We start from the raw sequence: 17,859 nt of genomic DNA, 5'->3' as shown, positions 1-17,859 counted from the left end.
GCATTTTAAATATATTTTTTGTCAATGAAAATAATATTAATAAGTAATTACTACAACACATATAGCATTTTAATATGTATTTGTGTAGTATATTTCATCACTTAACTTACTGTTTCACTCATTTAAAAAAAAAGGGAGCATGCAAGAAAACATATTTATTAAAGGAGGAGCATGGATGACAAAAGTTTGGTAAATGCTGTTGTAAGATCATTCAAGAAGATAAATCCCATCTTTAAAACATTATTTAAATTTACTACTATATATATTACATGAAAAGCTACATTTCATTTTGTGTATTCTTCCCGTGTTGAAATTTTAGTTATATCTAGATTTTAAAACTTTACTATACCAAACTTCCTATTTTGTATTTGAAATTAAATGATGCTAGTATTAAACAATTGTTTTAAAAAAAATCAGTAGGGTCTCAATATTATTTTGTCTTAGATTTTTTGTATCTTTTTGTTTTTAACATCTTAGTACTGCAATGTGTTCATTTCGTCAAGTTGATGAACGACATGTCCCATCAGAAGCTACTCAGATGGTGTGGTCTCCAACAATGGACCTCATTGCCTTAGCTACAATGCAAGGTGAAGTTTTGTTACATCGTTTGTCTTGGAAAAAAGTGTGGTCTCTGGCTCCACCAAAAGGAAAAGATAATACTGTCAAAGTACAGGTGCTGGTTTGGAGACCAGATGGGAAAGTTCTAGCAGTGGCTTATGACACAGGTAGTAAAAAAGATTGAAGTGGTTGTCAAATTCCTTTGTAAGAATACCTTGTATAAAATGCTGTTAATTAGAGTTGGTTGATTAGTTGACTTTAATAATCCATTAATAATCGGGTTCATTAATTGATTCCATTCAACAAATTGATTATTCTTATCGGGAACTTGGATGGTTGAAATGATCGAAAAGAGTAATCATCAGAAACAGTGATTTTGATTATTTTTATGACATAATCAATTTAATCATAATTTCAATTAATGAATTACTTCACATGACACTGATGTAATCAATGCTCATAGGTAATTGATTATATTGGTTAATTGAGTTAATTGCCCAGCTCTACAGTTATCAAGGGAAATATTTTTAAAATGTACACTTATAATGTAAAATGTGATGTAACAATGATTAATCTTGAATTAATCATCTGATTGTAATGAGTTTAGAGGGAGCTCTTATTTTATCTTCTTAACAAACAACTGTTATAGTTCTTTACACAAAATTAACATGAAAGGAATAAAATTATCTCAGTAATTTACATAAAAAAAGATTGCAAATAAATTTTTTATTTAGTTGTGATTATTTAAAAACAAAACTTATTGTGCTAAAACAAATTACACAGAGGATTAAAATTAAATCTGTTATTGAGGAACCAAAAAGAAAAAGGGGTAGACATATGAACCTGACTTGTTCATTAACAAATATGTTTAGTCTTTCTTACCACATCATGCAAGCTTTTGATCATGACTTAGGTCATTTTCAGGCAAATCAGTAAACTTGAATATACAAAGATGAACATACGTTTACAACACCACATTTATATTTTGAATAACAAAGGAATTGTACAGTTCTTTTGGTTCAGTTGTGGTTCTCTTTACAGCATCAGAATATCTTCTCTGGTGCATTATGTCCATTCTTCTAAAGAGCCTGATAACATTTTTAATTCCTGAGAAGTCCCTGGTGTGTCATGCTATTTCATTGTGTCCTTCTTTATGCCTGTCATTGAATGAAAGTATTTAGCTTGAATATGTTATTTTATCCTATCTCCTAGGTGATGCTTGGTATTGTGTATTACATCAAATTAGACTTGAATTCATACATTACACTGGATCTTTGAGGTGGGATACTTTCTTTGACAATGAAGACATTTTCCACTTTTAAAATGTTCCAAAGTTAATTGCTTTTTAAGTTGTATACTTTAAATTTTTGCATATGGTATTACTAATGTTACCAGCAGTTTCTTTACCCAGGGGGTTGTTTAAGTTATTGATGTATCTTTTAACGCTCCTAAGGAGTAACTGGTGTGTCATGTTCTTCCATCACATCCTTCCATATGCTTGTTATCTGATTAAACTTATAAATGATACAATAAAATTGTATCAGACTCTCCAGATGAGAATATTTCAGAGTTAGTTTAAACCCTTAATTTGATATTGTCTGTACATTTTGTTTTTTATAGTTCAAATTGTAGTTTTGTTACAGAGTAGAACTTCTGGTAATTTTAATTCCAAAGGTTAATTAGGTACTAGAGGGCAGTTTTATTATTTGCAACTAGTGAGAAATGTGCAGAACATTTGTGATGCAACAGGTCACTTGCCATGTGCCCTAATATGGGGTGTGACTTTTGAATAATCTGGTATACATGGTGGTCCAAAATTATCTTTCCTCTTTTATAATGAAATAACTAAAGAAATACAACATGCAGTTTTCAGCATCTTGTAGCCCAACTCAAACAGTTTTTATTGACATGTCAGTAGACTTCTGTGAGTGCACCATTAGTGGTTCTCAGCATGTCTAACCAATATTCAATTTCAGTCCAAGTTTACGGCAACATGTCCACAGTTATAGTGGCAGTGGCACCTGTTATCCTGTCTTCAGCTCTGTGGTGTTTGCTATAGTGTGCGATACATGATATCCATAACATATCCCCATAGTTCTTCCCTGTACTGGTGTCTGTAATTACTCTGCACCACAGTCACTGATTTGTACTCTGCAAGTCAAATTACACATTGAACCTTTTATTGCAAAGGTGCCATTTTACGGGGTAACACTACTCACTGGAGTGAAAAAATACAACATGACAATAAAAACTGTTTGAGTTTGTTTACAAGATGGTGAAAATTGCATGGTTGTATTTCTTTAGTTATTTAATTATTAAATTTTAAAATAGGAAAGATAATTTTGGACCAACCTGTGTGTGTGTGTGTGTGACTAAATACCTTCCCTATGACACAAAAGATTTATCTTGGTATAGGCAATGTTTCAGCAGACTTATGAGTCATGTATTAGTAACACTTTTTCTCAAAATAATGTACATTTAGAGCCAGAACATTAAGTTACCATGTTTGGATTAGTTATAGGTCATAAAATGTAGTTGTGTTTTAAAATCAAGGTGACTCCAAAGTTGCAGAAAAGCTAGCTTATATGGTCAGGAGACGTATATTAGATGTTAGGTGTAGATAAAAAAGTAAGTATAAGTTTAGGATACTAGCTCAGTGATTTCATATATCTAAGAGGTAGATATTAGTATAGACAAAAACTGAGTAAGTTATAAACTGTGGTTTCTTGTGCAAGATAAACACTTGGTTAGTGATAAAAAAAAAGATCTTGCTCAATTCAAGTTCATTTCTATGTTTGTTATTTTGCCAGATTTATTAAATTACCAGGCCTTTGGTCTGAGTTGTGCATGAAACTTATGGAGGTCTAAGATCAGACTGATTATTGATATTGAAATTCAATTTGTTTTATTTTAATTGATCTGTTAATGCTGCTCACACTAGTTTATGGCCCACCTGAGTATTAAGACAATTTTCTGGGATCCATGATCACTTGGGTGGGGGAGTATTACAGTTCTAATACATTTCAGTAAAGTTTAGTAGTGCTTATATATTTTGTGTTTTTGTTCTGTTTGTTCAAAACATATCAAGATCATTATTTTATAAATAGTTTTAAAATAAAAATATCTTGGTGGGTTGTGACCCACAGTTTAGGAACTGCTGGCTTACACAATAGATACTGAAAAAAAAAGATAACTTAAATGATAATCTTTCACCAGTCTAAGTAGTAATCTACAGAGAAACATTACAACATGTTTCATATGATCAATAATACCACATAGTCAAGAATACCAGTTTGCTGATTTGACACACCTTATGAATAAGTTAAATCAAGTAAAAATAAATACAAAATAATAAACTATATGGTGTTACAATAAATAATATACGGTAGAAATTCCTTACACTAGTTCTGATATGTAGTGACTTCAATAAAATTGATTAACATTACACTTCACCAACTTAATTTAATTCATCCAGAAACAGTTGTTCATGCAATTTGATGATAATAAATAGTATCTCAACCACTAATGTCATAACCCAACCAACCTGGAGAGTCCTTATACTGAGAAAAAGGCCTTACTGGTATTGTATATAGTAGATATAGTTTGGTTGGTATATTACTATACACTCTTCTTTACTTTCACTCAGAAGTTCTTATAAGTAATGGTTTTTCAGAAGTTTTCCTTTTATGATTAAATGACAGGTCACACATGTGGTGTCTTAGCTTTAAATTTTAGACAGGTTATTGCCTAGCATTATTTTCTACATAATCTTGAAAAAATGTAGATACAAAGAGCTTATCTTACACCTACAGAAACAAAAACTAGAAAACAACAATGCTATGAAGGATTTATCTAAAACTTTCAGTTAACAATTAGTTTAAGATTTAAACACCTTGTATAATACAAGAAGATACTCAGTTTTTGACACTGAATCTACATGTACACTGTGCTACATAGCATTTTGTTCAACAGCAATTTCATGTAAACATTCAGGATAACTAGACCATACGTTACTAGTTAAAACAAATAATGATGTCATGATAACTTACATGTACACAAAATTACCCTGAAAACACAAAAACTCATAATTTTTACTTGTATGTATTTAAAAATCAGTATTTATTTTAGTTACTGATAATACTGTAACAAGCATACCACACTTGTATGCATTTTGTTAGCATATCTTTTATTTTAAAAGGTGGAAACTTGAAAACATAAACAATATTAAAACTTCATGAAAGAAATAAGTAGTGAATCTGTGGAAAGCAAAAATTAAACTGAATAGGAAAAACTTGTGTTAAATGTGCTCTCTTATGAAACACAGTATCAGAGATACTGATTTCACACAAGTTGTTTCCTGCTTATTTTAACTTGTACTTACCATAGTGTTGTTAATAAATCTCCTGCAGAAAGTATAAACCTCCAATCAAAACATTGAATACTGATGTGTAATGCTTTTCAAGTGCTTAAAAAAAATTTTACCCTTGAAAGTATTTTAAATAAACCATAAATTCTGATATGATACATTACCTCTTCTCACATAAATAGCCATTCTTGTTCAGTGCTTCCCTCTGTATGCAAAATTTATTGCAAATGCCACAAGCCTTGAAGCTCCCACCCATTTGGAATTGACTGATTCTAATGCAAATCATCATACAACAACCCTCCACCAATAAGAGTGTGACATACTGTCTTGACACATGTGACTCCGTCTTTTCAATTCTACTGAACTGTCACTTTTCATTTGGCAGTACTCGTGTATTCTTATGTTTAGATTGTATTCTCTTCAAGTGGTTTATTTTAATTTTTTTCTGTATCTTTGTATTCACTTCTTTCAACAAGTTTGCTCTTGAATATTCAATAGTGATATTTGTAACTAGTTGAGTTATTCGGAAGTGGAATTATTTTATATTTCTACTCGATTACAGAACTTACTACTTCATTACAAAAACTTTTTATTTATTTCTCCCAACACAGTTGTATTTGGTTATTCATTTTTCATTATGAATTCTACGTTACCACTTCGGAGGTTATATGTTCCATCAGCATAATTACACAGGCTTCAGGTAGCAGTACTCCGCGGGAAGATGTTCGGCTTTACTTCGTCGGGAGATTGATTGTCAAATGAGCTGACCTTCATTGGGCCTTGCCTCGAGTTTAGGGGTCCACAGATTTTGACATACAGTCCACTGACTTTGGAATGATAAAATGTTATAATTTTATTTTTAATATTATTACCTGTAGTTATTTTCATTCTATAACAAGTTTTGTTAGATTGGTCAATACTCATAGCCCAGTTCAGGTTAGAAATTAGGCTTAGTTGTATCTTTTCTCTTAAACCAATGATACCAGGGTTCTTTATTATTCTAGGATTACATGTAATTCATCTTACTGGTATATCAATCATTCGTTTAACTATGTTGTTTTTCTTTCATACATTACATCTCATACATAGGTTATTGTTAAAACATGCTTATTTCATTTTATAAATTATTATTTATTTCATTTTTGTTTTTATTTATCTTTTATATTTCTTGCTTTGTGTGGAACCCTTGAGCTGGTGTCCACACGAACTTCTACCAATATTGTACATACTTATTGTTAGGTTAAGATTTTTATTTTAGACCTTAGTAATATCTTTTGTCCTGCACTCTTTGATTAGGCTTAACACGTCTGTTATTTTCAGTTTACCTGTAGTTCTACTTATGGGTTAATTGCTTATAAAGTTTAATATCTTGTTAGCTTAGGCTTAATAAGTGTCTGTTAATTTTGGTTTACCTGTGGTTATACTTTCGGGTTAATCAATAGTTAGGTTAACTATTTTGTTTTCTTCAACAAATAATATGTATTGCATATGTTTGTTTCACCACACAATTTCTTACCATTAATTTCATTTAATTTAGAATTTATACTTATTAAACTTTATTTCGTTTGTGTGGGCCCCTGGGGGGTTGAGGTGCATCATACTTGCTCCCAATATTGCTTGCCTTCCTTCTATAATGGCTGAACTCATTTCAGATGCCCCAGATTTTGTTAATTTTCCTCCACCTTATCATGGATTGCATTTTAGACCTCTACTGCAGAATCTGCTAGGCTTATCTAAGTTTTTTTTTTTTACACATTTCACAGTATGACATTGTTTCATGATGAACTTTGTGTGTCTCTTTTGAGAGTGGGTACTTGCAAGCCTCACCTTATACAGGGTTTATCTCTTCTTGCCTTAGCTTACCATTAGGCAGGTTTTCTTTTTGATTTTATGTCCTTTGGATATCTGTTAATCTTATCCATTTTCTCTCCTACCTAGCTTTTCAGCTTTGTATTACCAACAGGTAATGTTTACTTTCCACTTCCTTTCTTAGGTGTTCCATCTATATTTAGGGATTTTTTGGGATATCTCCTCCTTCTTTCTTTCCATGTTGGAGTGCTTGCCATCTTCAGTTCTCTCCCTCCACACATGGCTTCTTTACTTTTGGGATCTTCTTGGGTGGGACTTACAGTCAGATCTTTTCCTCTACTGGTCCGTTTTTTGGGCTCCTCCTGTACATTTTGCATCATGTGGGTATCAATCATGCTATATTCAATTTTTTTTAGTTGCTCTTTTGTTTTATTCTGAAATATTGTCATCTTTATTCTTTTACATCTCAGGCAACTATCCGTCCTTTACCTGTCCTACCTACTGGTTTTCTCCATTCATCTTGTACGCTCAATGCTGATTGGGGTTTTGGATTGATCAGTCCAACCTCAATTGCTTCTTGGGTCTTCTCCATTTTCATATTTAGTCTTTAATCACATTTGGATGAGCTATTTCTGGATGTCTGGGAATGCCTACAGTATGCATTCTTATTTCCATTTGTCGGGACACTATCTTAGGTATTTTCACCACATGATTCGGTCCCAGTTTTGTTCCTTGCCTTTTGGACTTGTTTCGGTTCCATATATCTTTTGTGAGTGGTCTGCATTTTACCTGATTTCCACATACACCATTCATTGGATGTCTACCAAACAGGGGTAGTCTTAACATGCTCATATACTTCTTCCACAGTCAGCTCTGTTAGTTGGATATGTTTTTCCATTTCCATACCTTGCATTCTAGTCTCTTTTGGGTGGCTATTTTTAAACACCCCTCCATCAGGACCATTTATTCTCCTATTTGAATACATTCTTTGGAGTTTTCTGTTATCTGAGCCATTCATTTGATTTTCCTATTCATTTTCATCCTTCCCTCTTCGTCTATATGAGTTGATAGATGATCATATCCCCTATGCTATTGGGTTTATCACTTCCTCCCCCTCTTCTTGATCATTTCTCTTCCTTGATGTTCATCTCCAGAGGTTGGGAATGTGGTTTGATCAGTAGGAGGCTTCAGGACAATGGTCTACAGGCAAAATGTCTTATCACCTTTGTTACGTATTAGAATTTTGAATAGTCTGAAGCCGAGTTAACTGATAATTTAAATTTAGTAGTTAAATTGTACTTTGGATTTAGTATTTAAATATATGCCGATATTTTAGTCAATTTACGATATTTGCCAACAAGATTGATACACACCGTCTTCGTTTTTAACACAAATACATTTTAATATACACATAACAGTACAATTTACAATAACAATTATTACAAATAGTTATTACAAAGAATGATTTATAAGCAGAAGTTTCACAAACTTACAAACAATATAAAGGTTTCTTTCTAGTCTGGAACCTCCTTGATATCTTATCGAGGTTTCACGATGAGCGAGTTAATTATGACTAGATGTAAATATGATCTGCTGGGAAGCTAGCTAGCTTTGTCCTTGGCCCCACACACACTAGGTTTTCCACGATGAATTTATATGTCTTTGTAAAATTACTAATGTCCGATGAGAATCCACTGAAGTTAAATGATTTTTTTAAAATAGCTTTTAAAGTTTTATAGCACACCGATATATAGTGAACTAATTATAGACACACTCTCCCTGGTGCAGCACGTTGGTTCTATTTATAGGCATGGGAACGTTTTTTAGAAAATTCAGTCTTATGTAACAATACTGGTTAAAGCATTTACATACACACGTATACGTTTGATTCTTACTCTCGAGAATCTTCTATAACTTTGGAGAATAGGCGGGAGTTTCACAATACCTATCTAACAGTATAAGCTATGTATGTTTCTAAATATAAACTTAATCTAAACAATGTTCATATTAAAATAAATACATAACAATAAATTTGTTACACCTTCACATCCTGGCACTTCTGCGAATTCAGTGTGCTTTCGTTCATTCTCTTCTTTTTGTCCGGATTTAACTACTCATGTTTCCTTTCGACTATTTGACTGTGGTGGATTCTATCACTCGCCAAAGGGACACTCATTCTTGTTCCTTTTGTGGAAGATTGCAGATCTCCCTTTTTGAACCTACACACTTGACATACATCTCCTTGAGGGGCGTGTTCCAGGTGCTTTTGCCCTTGTTGCTGATTGACTTTCCCGTCCCGTCACACTGTCCCCTAAGGAGTGACCTCTCGATTCTCCAAATTTCTGGTAGCTCTGCCTCCTGTGAGGTATTCCTCCACATGAACTTTAAATTATTATTTTTTAATTTTCAGGTAGTTACCTTTTTTGCTTTTGGTCTCTAGTTTTTATTCTCATGCCCTGGCTGTTGATACATTCAGACAGGATTACATCCCGTTTATAACATTAGTTTTTTTCTCTTCCCAAAATGTTTGTTCATCCATGTCACTCCAGTTCTGGTCTTTCTGATTAATCTTTCCTGGCTGGCACACATCTGGGTTTCTTGGCTGTTTTGGCTCAATTTGTTTCCTTTGTTCTGGATCATTTTTCTTCACCTACATTTTTGTGGCTCATGTAGTATATTCCTTTTGACTTTTACGTTTCTTACCATTTTCCACATTTCTTCTCGATCTGTTCCAGAGGACCTTGTCTATCCAGTACATGCTGTGGGTAGCTTCATTGTTTTCAAAGCTTTTTTTTGTGGAATCCATTTCCCACAATTTCCTTACCCTAGTCCACTGCTTTGTCTTTGACTTTTTTTCCCTTCCTTCCTGAATCATTCAGTTTGAATTGTATTTCAATTGACCTTTTATTCCTTATCTCCTTCTTCTCATCATCAATTTTCTGGTGTCTTCACTCCGATCATGCACCTTCCCTTTTCCATACATATATATGATAGAAATGAATAAAAACCCTATAACCCAAGCACTTTTGAAAGGCGAACCTTTCTTCCTCAGGGATAGTCTGGAGGTACTCCGTCTGTTGAGCACTGGGACTACATCTCATATGTTCATCTCCCATTATCTGCTTTGAGTAGCTGTTTCCTCCTTGTCGGGGTACTGTCATCCACCTGTTGCCACCCTTCACTTTTTTGTGAGACTGTGACTGGGTAACTTAATTTTTAGTATCTATACCTCTTATTTTTCAGGAGTATGTCCCTCTTTTTCTTTATGGATCCTGCTCTGTGGTGAGTGGTGCCTGTCTAAGTACACATACACTAGTCAAATCTGCACTGTAAGGCCACGGTGACTTAACAATTACAATTTCCATCGTCAATAAATGCACACTGCTGAGATGGGGTGTTCCACAAAATCACTTGTAGGTTTATCCTCGGGATATGTTTACTTCATTAGTTTGCCTGTCCCAGACTGTACTCACCTATGGACTGCATGGGTAAAGCAGAAGGGGATAGCTGCCCATCCCTGCCATGCCTTTTATTGAATAAATCAGTATGGTCTGCTTTTAAAAATAGGGTTTTGTGGTCACCCATTGCACTGTCTCAGGTGTTGTCATTCCTCTGGACTCTCCACCATGCTTCCCCCCCCTTTTTCTTTTAGTGGAGTTTGGGAGTACTTACCACTTTTCAGTTCCAAGCCACTGGGGTGGTGGACCATGAAGGCTTCCTCCTGAATGAGATAATGAGAAACAAAATATAAACTAATCCATTCAGTTGAGAGTAGGTCGGTGGTGTTCTACTGGTGTAGACAATGAGTTGAACTCCATGTTACATACTCCTTGAGAGTGAGCCATCAAAATTGCAGTTCATCCCTTTGATTGAGATCCCTCATATTACCCCCATGAGGATGTTGGTTCCCAGTGGCTGTGGGTTTTGGATTTAAAGCTGAACCAATCAAAATAAATCCTCACACATGTATTACAGATGTCTTTATTCCCTCATTCAATTATACACTTGTTACTCCATCCGTGTTGTGGATCACTCTACACCTGGAGGCACATCCTTTTATTCTCACCCACATTTATGTATTATGGGATTCAGATTCATGTATCGTGTGGTTTGGATTCCTATCCAATCATAGTTCTCTCCCTATTGGATGTGCTACTCCCTGTTTCTGCCCATATCTGCGACACCTTTTTCCACACTGGGCGAAGAGTATACCTGGTACAGAAGTGGTGTGGTCTCCCACATATGATCTTTGACTCCAAAGATCTTCTCTTTGGGAGTGACCTTTGGATGCTTTCAAAGGATGTTTTTTTCTTTCCCTTGCACCGGTCCTTCCACCTGTTCAATGTGCGATTCTAGCTATTTATGTGAGTGGAGGTAATGTACCGTATCAGAAGTTATAATTTTCCTATAATGAAAATGTATTTCCTATAAGTGCTTACCTCTTCACACCCTTCCTTCCCACTGAAAACTGGTGCTTCCATTTTCTGCCAAAACTTGAAGTCATAGTTTGGTAGAATTGAATGGAGGGAGTCACATGCGTTAAGAGATTATGTCACACTAATATTGGTGGAGATTTGTTGCATGATGATTTGCAGTGTGAGATGCATTGGAATCAGTCAATTCCAGATGGGTGGGAGCTTCAAAGCTTGTGGCAGACTACTTTTTTCACAGTAAGGTAAGCATGATAACTAAGCCTGAGTATATAATGTGTAATTTTTTTATTTGAAAAGACAATTTGTATTTCAATCAGGATTTAAAGTCAGTATGGAAGATAAAAGTATTAAGTCAATCTTAATAGAAATAATCATATTGAGACAGTAGTTATTACACACACACAAATAGAGAAATATATATCACAGTCTCCTTATACATATTTTGGCAACTTGAATAACAATAAAACTTTTCTAGGTAATTCTAGGTCTGTGGAGAGTTAAGGTTTATACTAGCATTTGTTGGAGTTCATAACCTAATTAACATAACCCTGTTATTAGTCATGCCAGTGATGTGTATGCTATTGTTTGGATGAAATACATTATCTTTACAATGAAGTCAATAAAATACACACCCAGGTGAACTATTTGTTAGAGATTTCCTTATTTTTCTATATGAAATTAGTATGCCTCATCTCTTAAGCACTGAAACATGTGAACATGGAGCTTACAAAAAACAAAGCCACTGATGATATAGCATCGACTACTGCTTATAGTAATGAATTATTTGAGTGAATGTTAAGGAATAAGTTAATAATTTATTAAAATATTTTTTTCATTTTCTTTTTTTTTTACAATGTGGTTTTCTTGCCAGACAAAATGTCTGACAACTTATAAATTTTGTCAGTCATGTTCATATTTCTGTTGAGTATTGACTACTATTATTTTAAGCCCAGTAGATTAGTTGTTTTCTGTATTATCTGAAAGATGTAAATTACAGCTGGTTAAAGAACATATTGTTTGCCAAAACATAATGGAAACAGAGCAAAAACATGAAAACTTTAAAGGTCATATCTAGACATGTTTATAAGTGATGAATTGTGAAAATGCAGAATAGGTTCTGAAGAGTAGATATGATACATTAACAAAGGATCTTCTACTTCATGAGCTATAAATCTACCTAGCTAATCTAAAGTAAAAATAAAAAAGCCAACCTTGGGTGCTTTTAAATCTGTTACATGTCCCAAGTCATAGCTGGTATGTACACATAGTTATATGTATAATAGTGATGTTGGTAGTCCTTTGTGGTGATCATGATTCACCTGTTTGAGATGTTACTAGAAATTAAGGAATAATGTACTTATTAGGTTAGTAGAGAAATGATTCAGAGTATTTTTCTCATATTAATCAAACAATGTATGTTGTAAACAGTCCACTTCTTCACTATAATAGTAGAATCATCATTGAGTTTGTTTTTCAATTTTTATAGGGACTGTATTGCTGTGTGATGTAGAGAATTCTGATGTCTTGCACAAAATTGATGTTGCATCGAGTATATTGTGTATGGCGTGGGTGCAGAAGCATGAGCAGCATGAAAGAGAACAGCTGTGTTATACTGATAGATCCTATCAGTATCTTCCAAAGTTACCTTCTTTAACCAAAAGCTACTGCTCTGTAAGTAAAAATGCAGAAGATTCTGTTGAAGACAGCAAGAAACTAAGGAACCAAACAAATCTCAATATTCTATTAATTGGAACAATAACTGGAAATGTTTTACTAAATGCTTTTGGTGTTTATCCTTGTGGAAAGTTATTAGTAAAGTTTGAAGACAAACATCAAAATTATGTGCCCATAGTGTGTTGTAGTCTGTCAGAGGATTTCAGCATATTGTCAGTCATAGCAGGTCGTAAAATGGAAGATGAACAAACTGTTTACAGTTTACTGATCTACAGTGTTCCAATGCTTCAGCAGTACCATGAAGAACTACAAATTATTGCCTTAAAATATGGTCAGATAGCTTGTTTACGGAACTATTTATCATGCACAATTCAAGCAATTGAAGAAGCATGGGAAGATATTCTTCTGGAAATTGACTCTAAGTTGATGACCTATGCTGAAGAAAAACAAAGAGTATCCTCTGGAACAGTGAGTGATGGTTTTTTAGAACTGCTTATGTTTGGGACACCATCAGATGTATTAGAAAAATTCCTTTTGCATGATTTAACAGAATCAGGATTGAAAAAATTAGGTCATTCAATTGAGTTGTCTTACTCAAATATTCAAAAACTTGTGTTAAAGAATTTACAGTGTGTAGCACAAGCCATATACTATCATCTTAATGACATGAAAGGCATGGCTCTATGGGAGAGTAGATTTGGTGCTTTAGGATTGTCCATAGAAGTGGTGAAATTGGCTGTTATGAGCACTGGCTCATTCTTGATGAAAGCTACCGAGATCCAACAAGTAATTGATAATAGTATGAAAAAGTTCAAAGCTTTCTTCAGGTGGCTTTACACAGTTATATTGAGACTTTCTGATGAACCGATTCCACCTGAGATAACAAAGGTAACACAACAAGACTTGAACTTTGTTGCAGACTTTCTGAAAGAGAATTTTGCTAGTGAATGGGATCAAGAGAAAAAGTCTACCTTCAGTCTAGAGCGAGTAGGTCAATATCTTAAGATGGAAAAATTGACCTTCACCCAAAATTTGAAAGACAACCCCTGGATTACTTTTCTTGAGGCACATCCACAGTTTAATGAAAATGGCATGCTCTTTAACCATTATCCTGAAAAGTCCTTAGTTCAACAGCAAGTAGAGTTAGAGAAAGCAGTGGATGATGCATTTCAAGGACCATTTAATGTCATAGGTGACAGTTTTGTAATTAGTGAAAAAATATCATTATTCTCTTGTAAGACAGATTTTAACTTAAAAACTTCTTATGTGACAAACATAAAAACATCATCATTTTATATAGTGTTCATAGCAGATAAAGTCCCGAGTTCTTGTATGTACATTGTTCGAGAACCCCTTGGTGTGTCTTCATGTCTTGAAGCAGTTTGTGTTTGTTTTGGTGAAATTGGTAATGAATATACTGAATCTAATGAAGGCACCTCCACCATAGTAGAGTCTCCTAAGAAACACAGAATTCTTGATGTTCAGTTTTACAATGATGACATTTTATCAGTGTTACTGGTAGAAAATCAGGATGAGATTCCAGATCGAGGTATACCCATCCTTGTACAATTTCCACTGAAGAATGTTGCTCATGAATTTCAACCAATTGACACTCAAAAGAATGTAGACCTGGTAAGTGGGTTGAGAAGTATTATTGATGGAGCCAACTGCTTAGATAAGATGAATTATCGATATTTAGAAAGCATGCGAGCATTGCAGTTTGCCGTTAGTGGATCAAGAAAGGTCGCATGTGTGCTTTTTAGTTCCCGACGTAGAGTGAGGCTTTTTGAAATGGATGTTGAAGATGAAGAAGAAGACCAAGATGACACATGTCTAGATGAAAGTGCAACAAGAGAGTTTCCAGAAAGAGAAGAATCGGGCATAATAGCAACTAATGAAACCATTGGTGAGGATGATAAAGAAAATAGTTTTGATTAATGGTTATTTCATTTTGGAAATAAGATGTATACATGTATGTAAAGTTGAGTAAAAATTTCCTAATTGATTATTTTATTTGTTTATAAACTGATATAAAAGAAAAAAAATTAATGTTTAAGCAGTATAAAGTTTGCAAAAAAATAATACTTTTGACTTGTAGGAATTTTTTGAAACATAATAGCTTTATAGAAATTGCAACCACAAACTCCAGTGCTAAAAGTCTTCATTTAATTCAAACAATTTATATAGTTTTATATGTCATTGAGATATTGTAATGCTTTATGTACAGTCATAACCCCTTCAGTAGTAGTTATGTAAGAAGATGCTTACAGTTTTATTAGATAAAAACCAGTGGTAAGAACTGTAATCGTAAACTGAGCAAAACATTAGAATATAATAAGGCTACATGGGGTTTGATTATAGAATTGGGTTAATCTTTTAAATTAAAGTTGGTAAATCATACTGTACATCAGTGTTTCCTAAAGGGTGTATTGTAACACACTAGTCTGTGGCAAGTGAGCTGGTGGCATGCCACAGAAAATTGTACTTTTCTATTGCTAGTTTTAAATAAACAGTTTCAATGTGATAATCAAGTCATTTTACTTACCACTCTTCATTTCAGGCACTTGTACTTTCAATTTGCTATGAGTGATACATTTATTGGTGTGCCATATTTATTTTTAGTTCCAGGTCTACATGTTGGATACTTTATCAAAATGTAATGATTTATACTTAAAAAAAAAAAGAGCCATAATTGACATGCTGTGAGTCAGTAATAATGGTGATGGCTCATACTTTGAGCTTTTGTAATAGTAAACCTGTTTAACTTGATGAACTAACATTACTTAAGATATCTGTATTAGATACATTTTGAAAATAATTGTTTTTCTAGATTATTGACTTAATGAACCAGTGACAATGTATTACATTTGTTTGCCTTTTATTAAATGTATATTATCAGAATATATTTTGCTATCCATGGGGCTATTCTTAATAAAATAGCATAATTAACTATCACAGTTATAATGCTCCCCACAGCTGCATATCATGGCTGGAACCTACAATATTCTAATCCACAACCTCACCTGTTAACCATTTGGGTAAGTGCAGCACAATATAATTTTTTTGAAATTGGTTATTGTCTTTATATATATATATATATATATATACACACACACACACACACATATGACCAAAAATCAATCTCACAAAGTTGTCCTTTTAATGAAATGTGGGTTAATATCTGTAACTTTATTCAGGACAAATTCAGTTGATACAGAAAAGAAAATGATGGAAATTAGTATTAAATTGTAATCAAAGCAAGCTACCTACAGAGATCAGGACTAAAAAATCAATGAATAAAGCTAATTTAATATAATGTTCTCACTCATGTAGTATTTTCAGGTTAAAATTATATCCCTTTGAGCAACAAGATAGGTTCACAAAATAAAATATTTGAACAAGATATCTATTAATGGGTGATTATGGTTATCTGAGTAACCGAGTTCTTGATAAGGAAATAAGGATACTGGACACAATTGTACAAAAATACAATGAGCAATCTTTATTATTTGCAAATACAAACACAGAGTGTGTACTTACTTGATGCAACAGACAATCACTTTTATTGGATCAAAATTACTTTCCAAACTGCTTTGTTTGAGTCCTATTCCAGACAGACAAATTTTATGTTACTTATTTAAACAGCAGCATCAGATTTACCCAGATTGACTAATGCTTTCCACATAACTGGTTATTTTCATTCAAACATAAGGGAGTTTGTAGTCTTAGGACATCACCTGACCTACCATTGGAGGACACTGCTGTCAACATTCATGCAGACCAGGTGTTATCTCAAGAGAATGATGAAGAACAAAGGTAGTTAGAACAAAAGCAATTTAATGACTTTCTTGACCACATATTATGTGACAACTGCACATACCTACCTATAGTTAGAACAAGAAGTAGAAAATGCCTATATGCCATGATTAGAATGCATGGTTTCATCAACTGATTACCCTAACTATGTAAGGCAGTATTTCTTGATTTTTTAAAATTATTATTGTGTTCATATTCTATATGCTTTTTCCTCTATCACTTAGTTGAGGTGTCTCGAACCGTTTGTTGCATGATGCTAGCTCAACCACCTTAGGTAAACACTACTCTCACAGTGAAACAAAATGATTAATACTGGGTGGTACTGAGGTCTTTAACAAGGTAGCTACACTTTTGTAAATAGGTTGGTTGTCATATGTAAACAAGTGTTGCTATGTAAATAAGTTGATCAGATATTTAGTTAATACTTTTGTCTGGTAGGAAAAAAAACAAGTGGCTACATAACCCATAATGCTTGAGAATGTGTGGTATAGATTGGATATCGCTTTAAACAAGGTTAGAGCTTGTAAGTGTTGTATCAGTTTTTGTGATAATTTACTCGGGTTTTTTTTTTCAGTCTTTTTCCTGACATCTTATGTTGAAGTTATATTATTGAGTTAGAAGTTCTATCAGTTGTAAAAGTTTGGCATAGCATTTTCAAATTATGGGTGTATTCTTTTTAGCTTGTGAAAATTCTAATAAATACTCCCTTTTTTTATTTCATTTTTTTAAGAATCTTGGTTTTAACATTAACCTTTTGATTATTCTTAGTGCAAGTTAACAAATTTGTTACAACTGTTATCCTAATTAATACCATTAGGTTCAATCAGTTTGGGTTATATAGGTTAGTTCTAAATCCAAATACTAAGTAACAGTGCAAAATAATCCTTATAATAAAAAATATGTAATACCATGAAATAACACTTAAGAAAATCGAAATTACTTATTGGCACACATTTTTGTTCTCATAAAGAAGTGGAAATGTCAAACATACCTTTACCCTCTCTGGATGCCTTCATAACATGGTTAGACTTTTTTTTTATCACTTTGGAAATATCATTAAAAATCTATGAATGTGTGTAACAGATCTACATATTTTGGGGTTCAATACTTGATAGTTATCCATCAGTTCTGCTTACTCTCAAGAAATACCCAATATTTTGAACTTGCCAGGTGAATGATTAGAGAATTCAAAGAGGTCCATCT

The 17,859-nt window shown here is 33.4% G+C and overlaps 1 protein-coding gene across 1 annotated transcript in view; it reads left to right on the top strand.

Moving 5' to 3' along the window:
* LOC106456951 (anaphase-promoting complex subunit 4-like) overlaps positions 1 to 14,872 on the top strand; it is a 17,802-nt gene extending 2,930 nt beyond the window's left edge. Inside the window, exons 2-3 of the mRNA XM_013916328.2 lie at positions 478 to 725; positions 12,653 to 14,872. Coding sequence (XP_013771782.1) covers positions 485 to 725; positions 12,653 to 14,778 — 2,367 coding nt within the window. The 5' untranslated portion in view covers positions 478 to 484 and the 3' untranslated portion in view covers positions 14,779 to 14,872. The remainder of the gene's footprint in view (positions 1 to 477; positions 726 to 12,652) is intronic.
* Positions 14,873 to 17,859: the final 2,987 nt, after the last annotated feature.

The sequence above is a fragment of the Limulus polyphemus genome, unplaced genomic scaffold (genome assembly GCF_000517525.1).
Source record: "Limulus polyphemus unplaced genomic scaffold, Limulus_polyphemus-2.1.2 Scaffold274, whole genome shotgun sequence".
In the NCBI taxonomy this organism is placed as follows: domain Eukaryota; kingdom Metazoa; phylum Arthropoda; class Merostomata; order Xiphosura; family Limulidae; genus Limulus; species Limulus polyphemus.
Note: the sequence above shows the minus strand (reverse complement) of the source record. Positions and strands in the feature narration are given on the sequence as shown.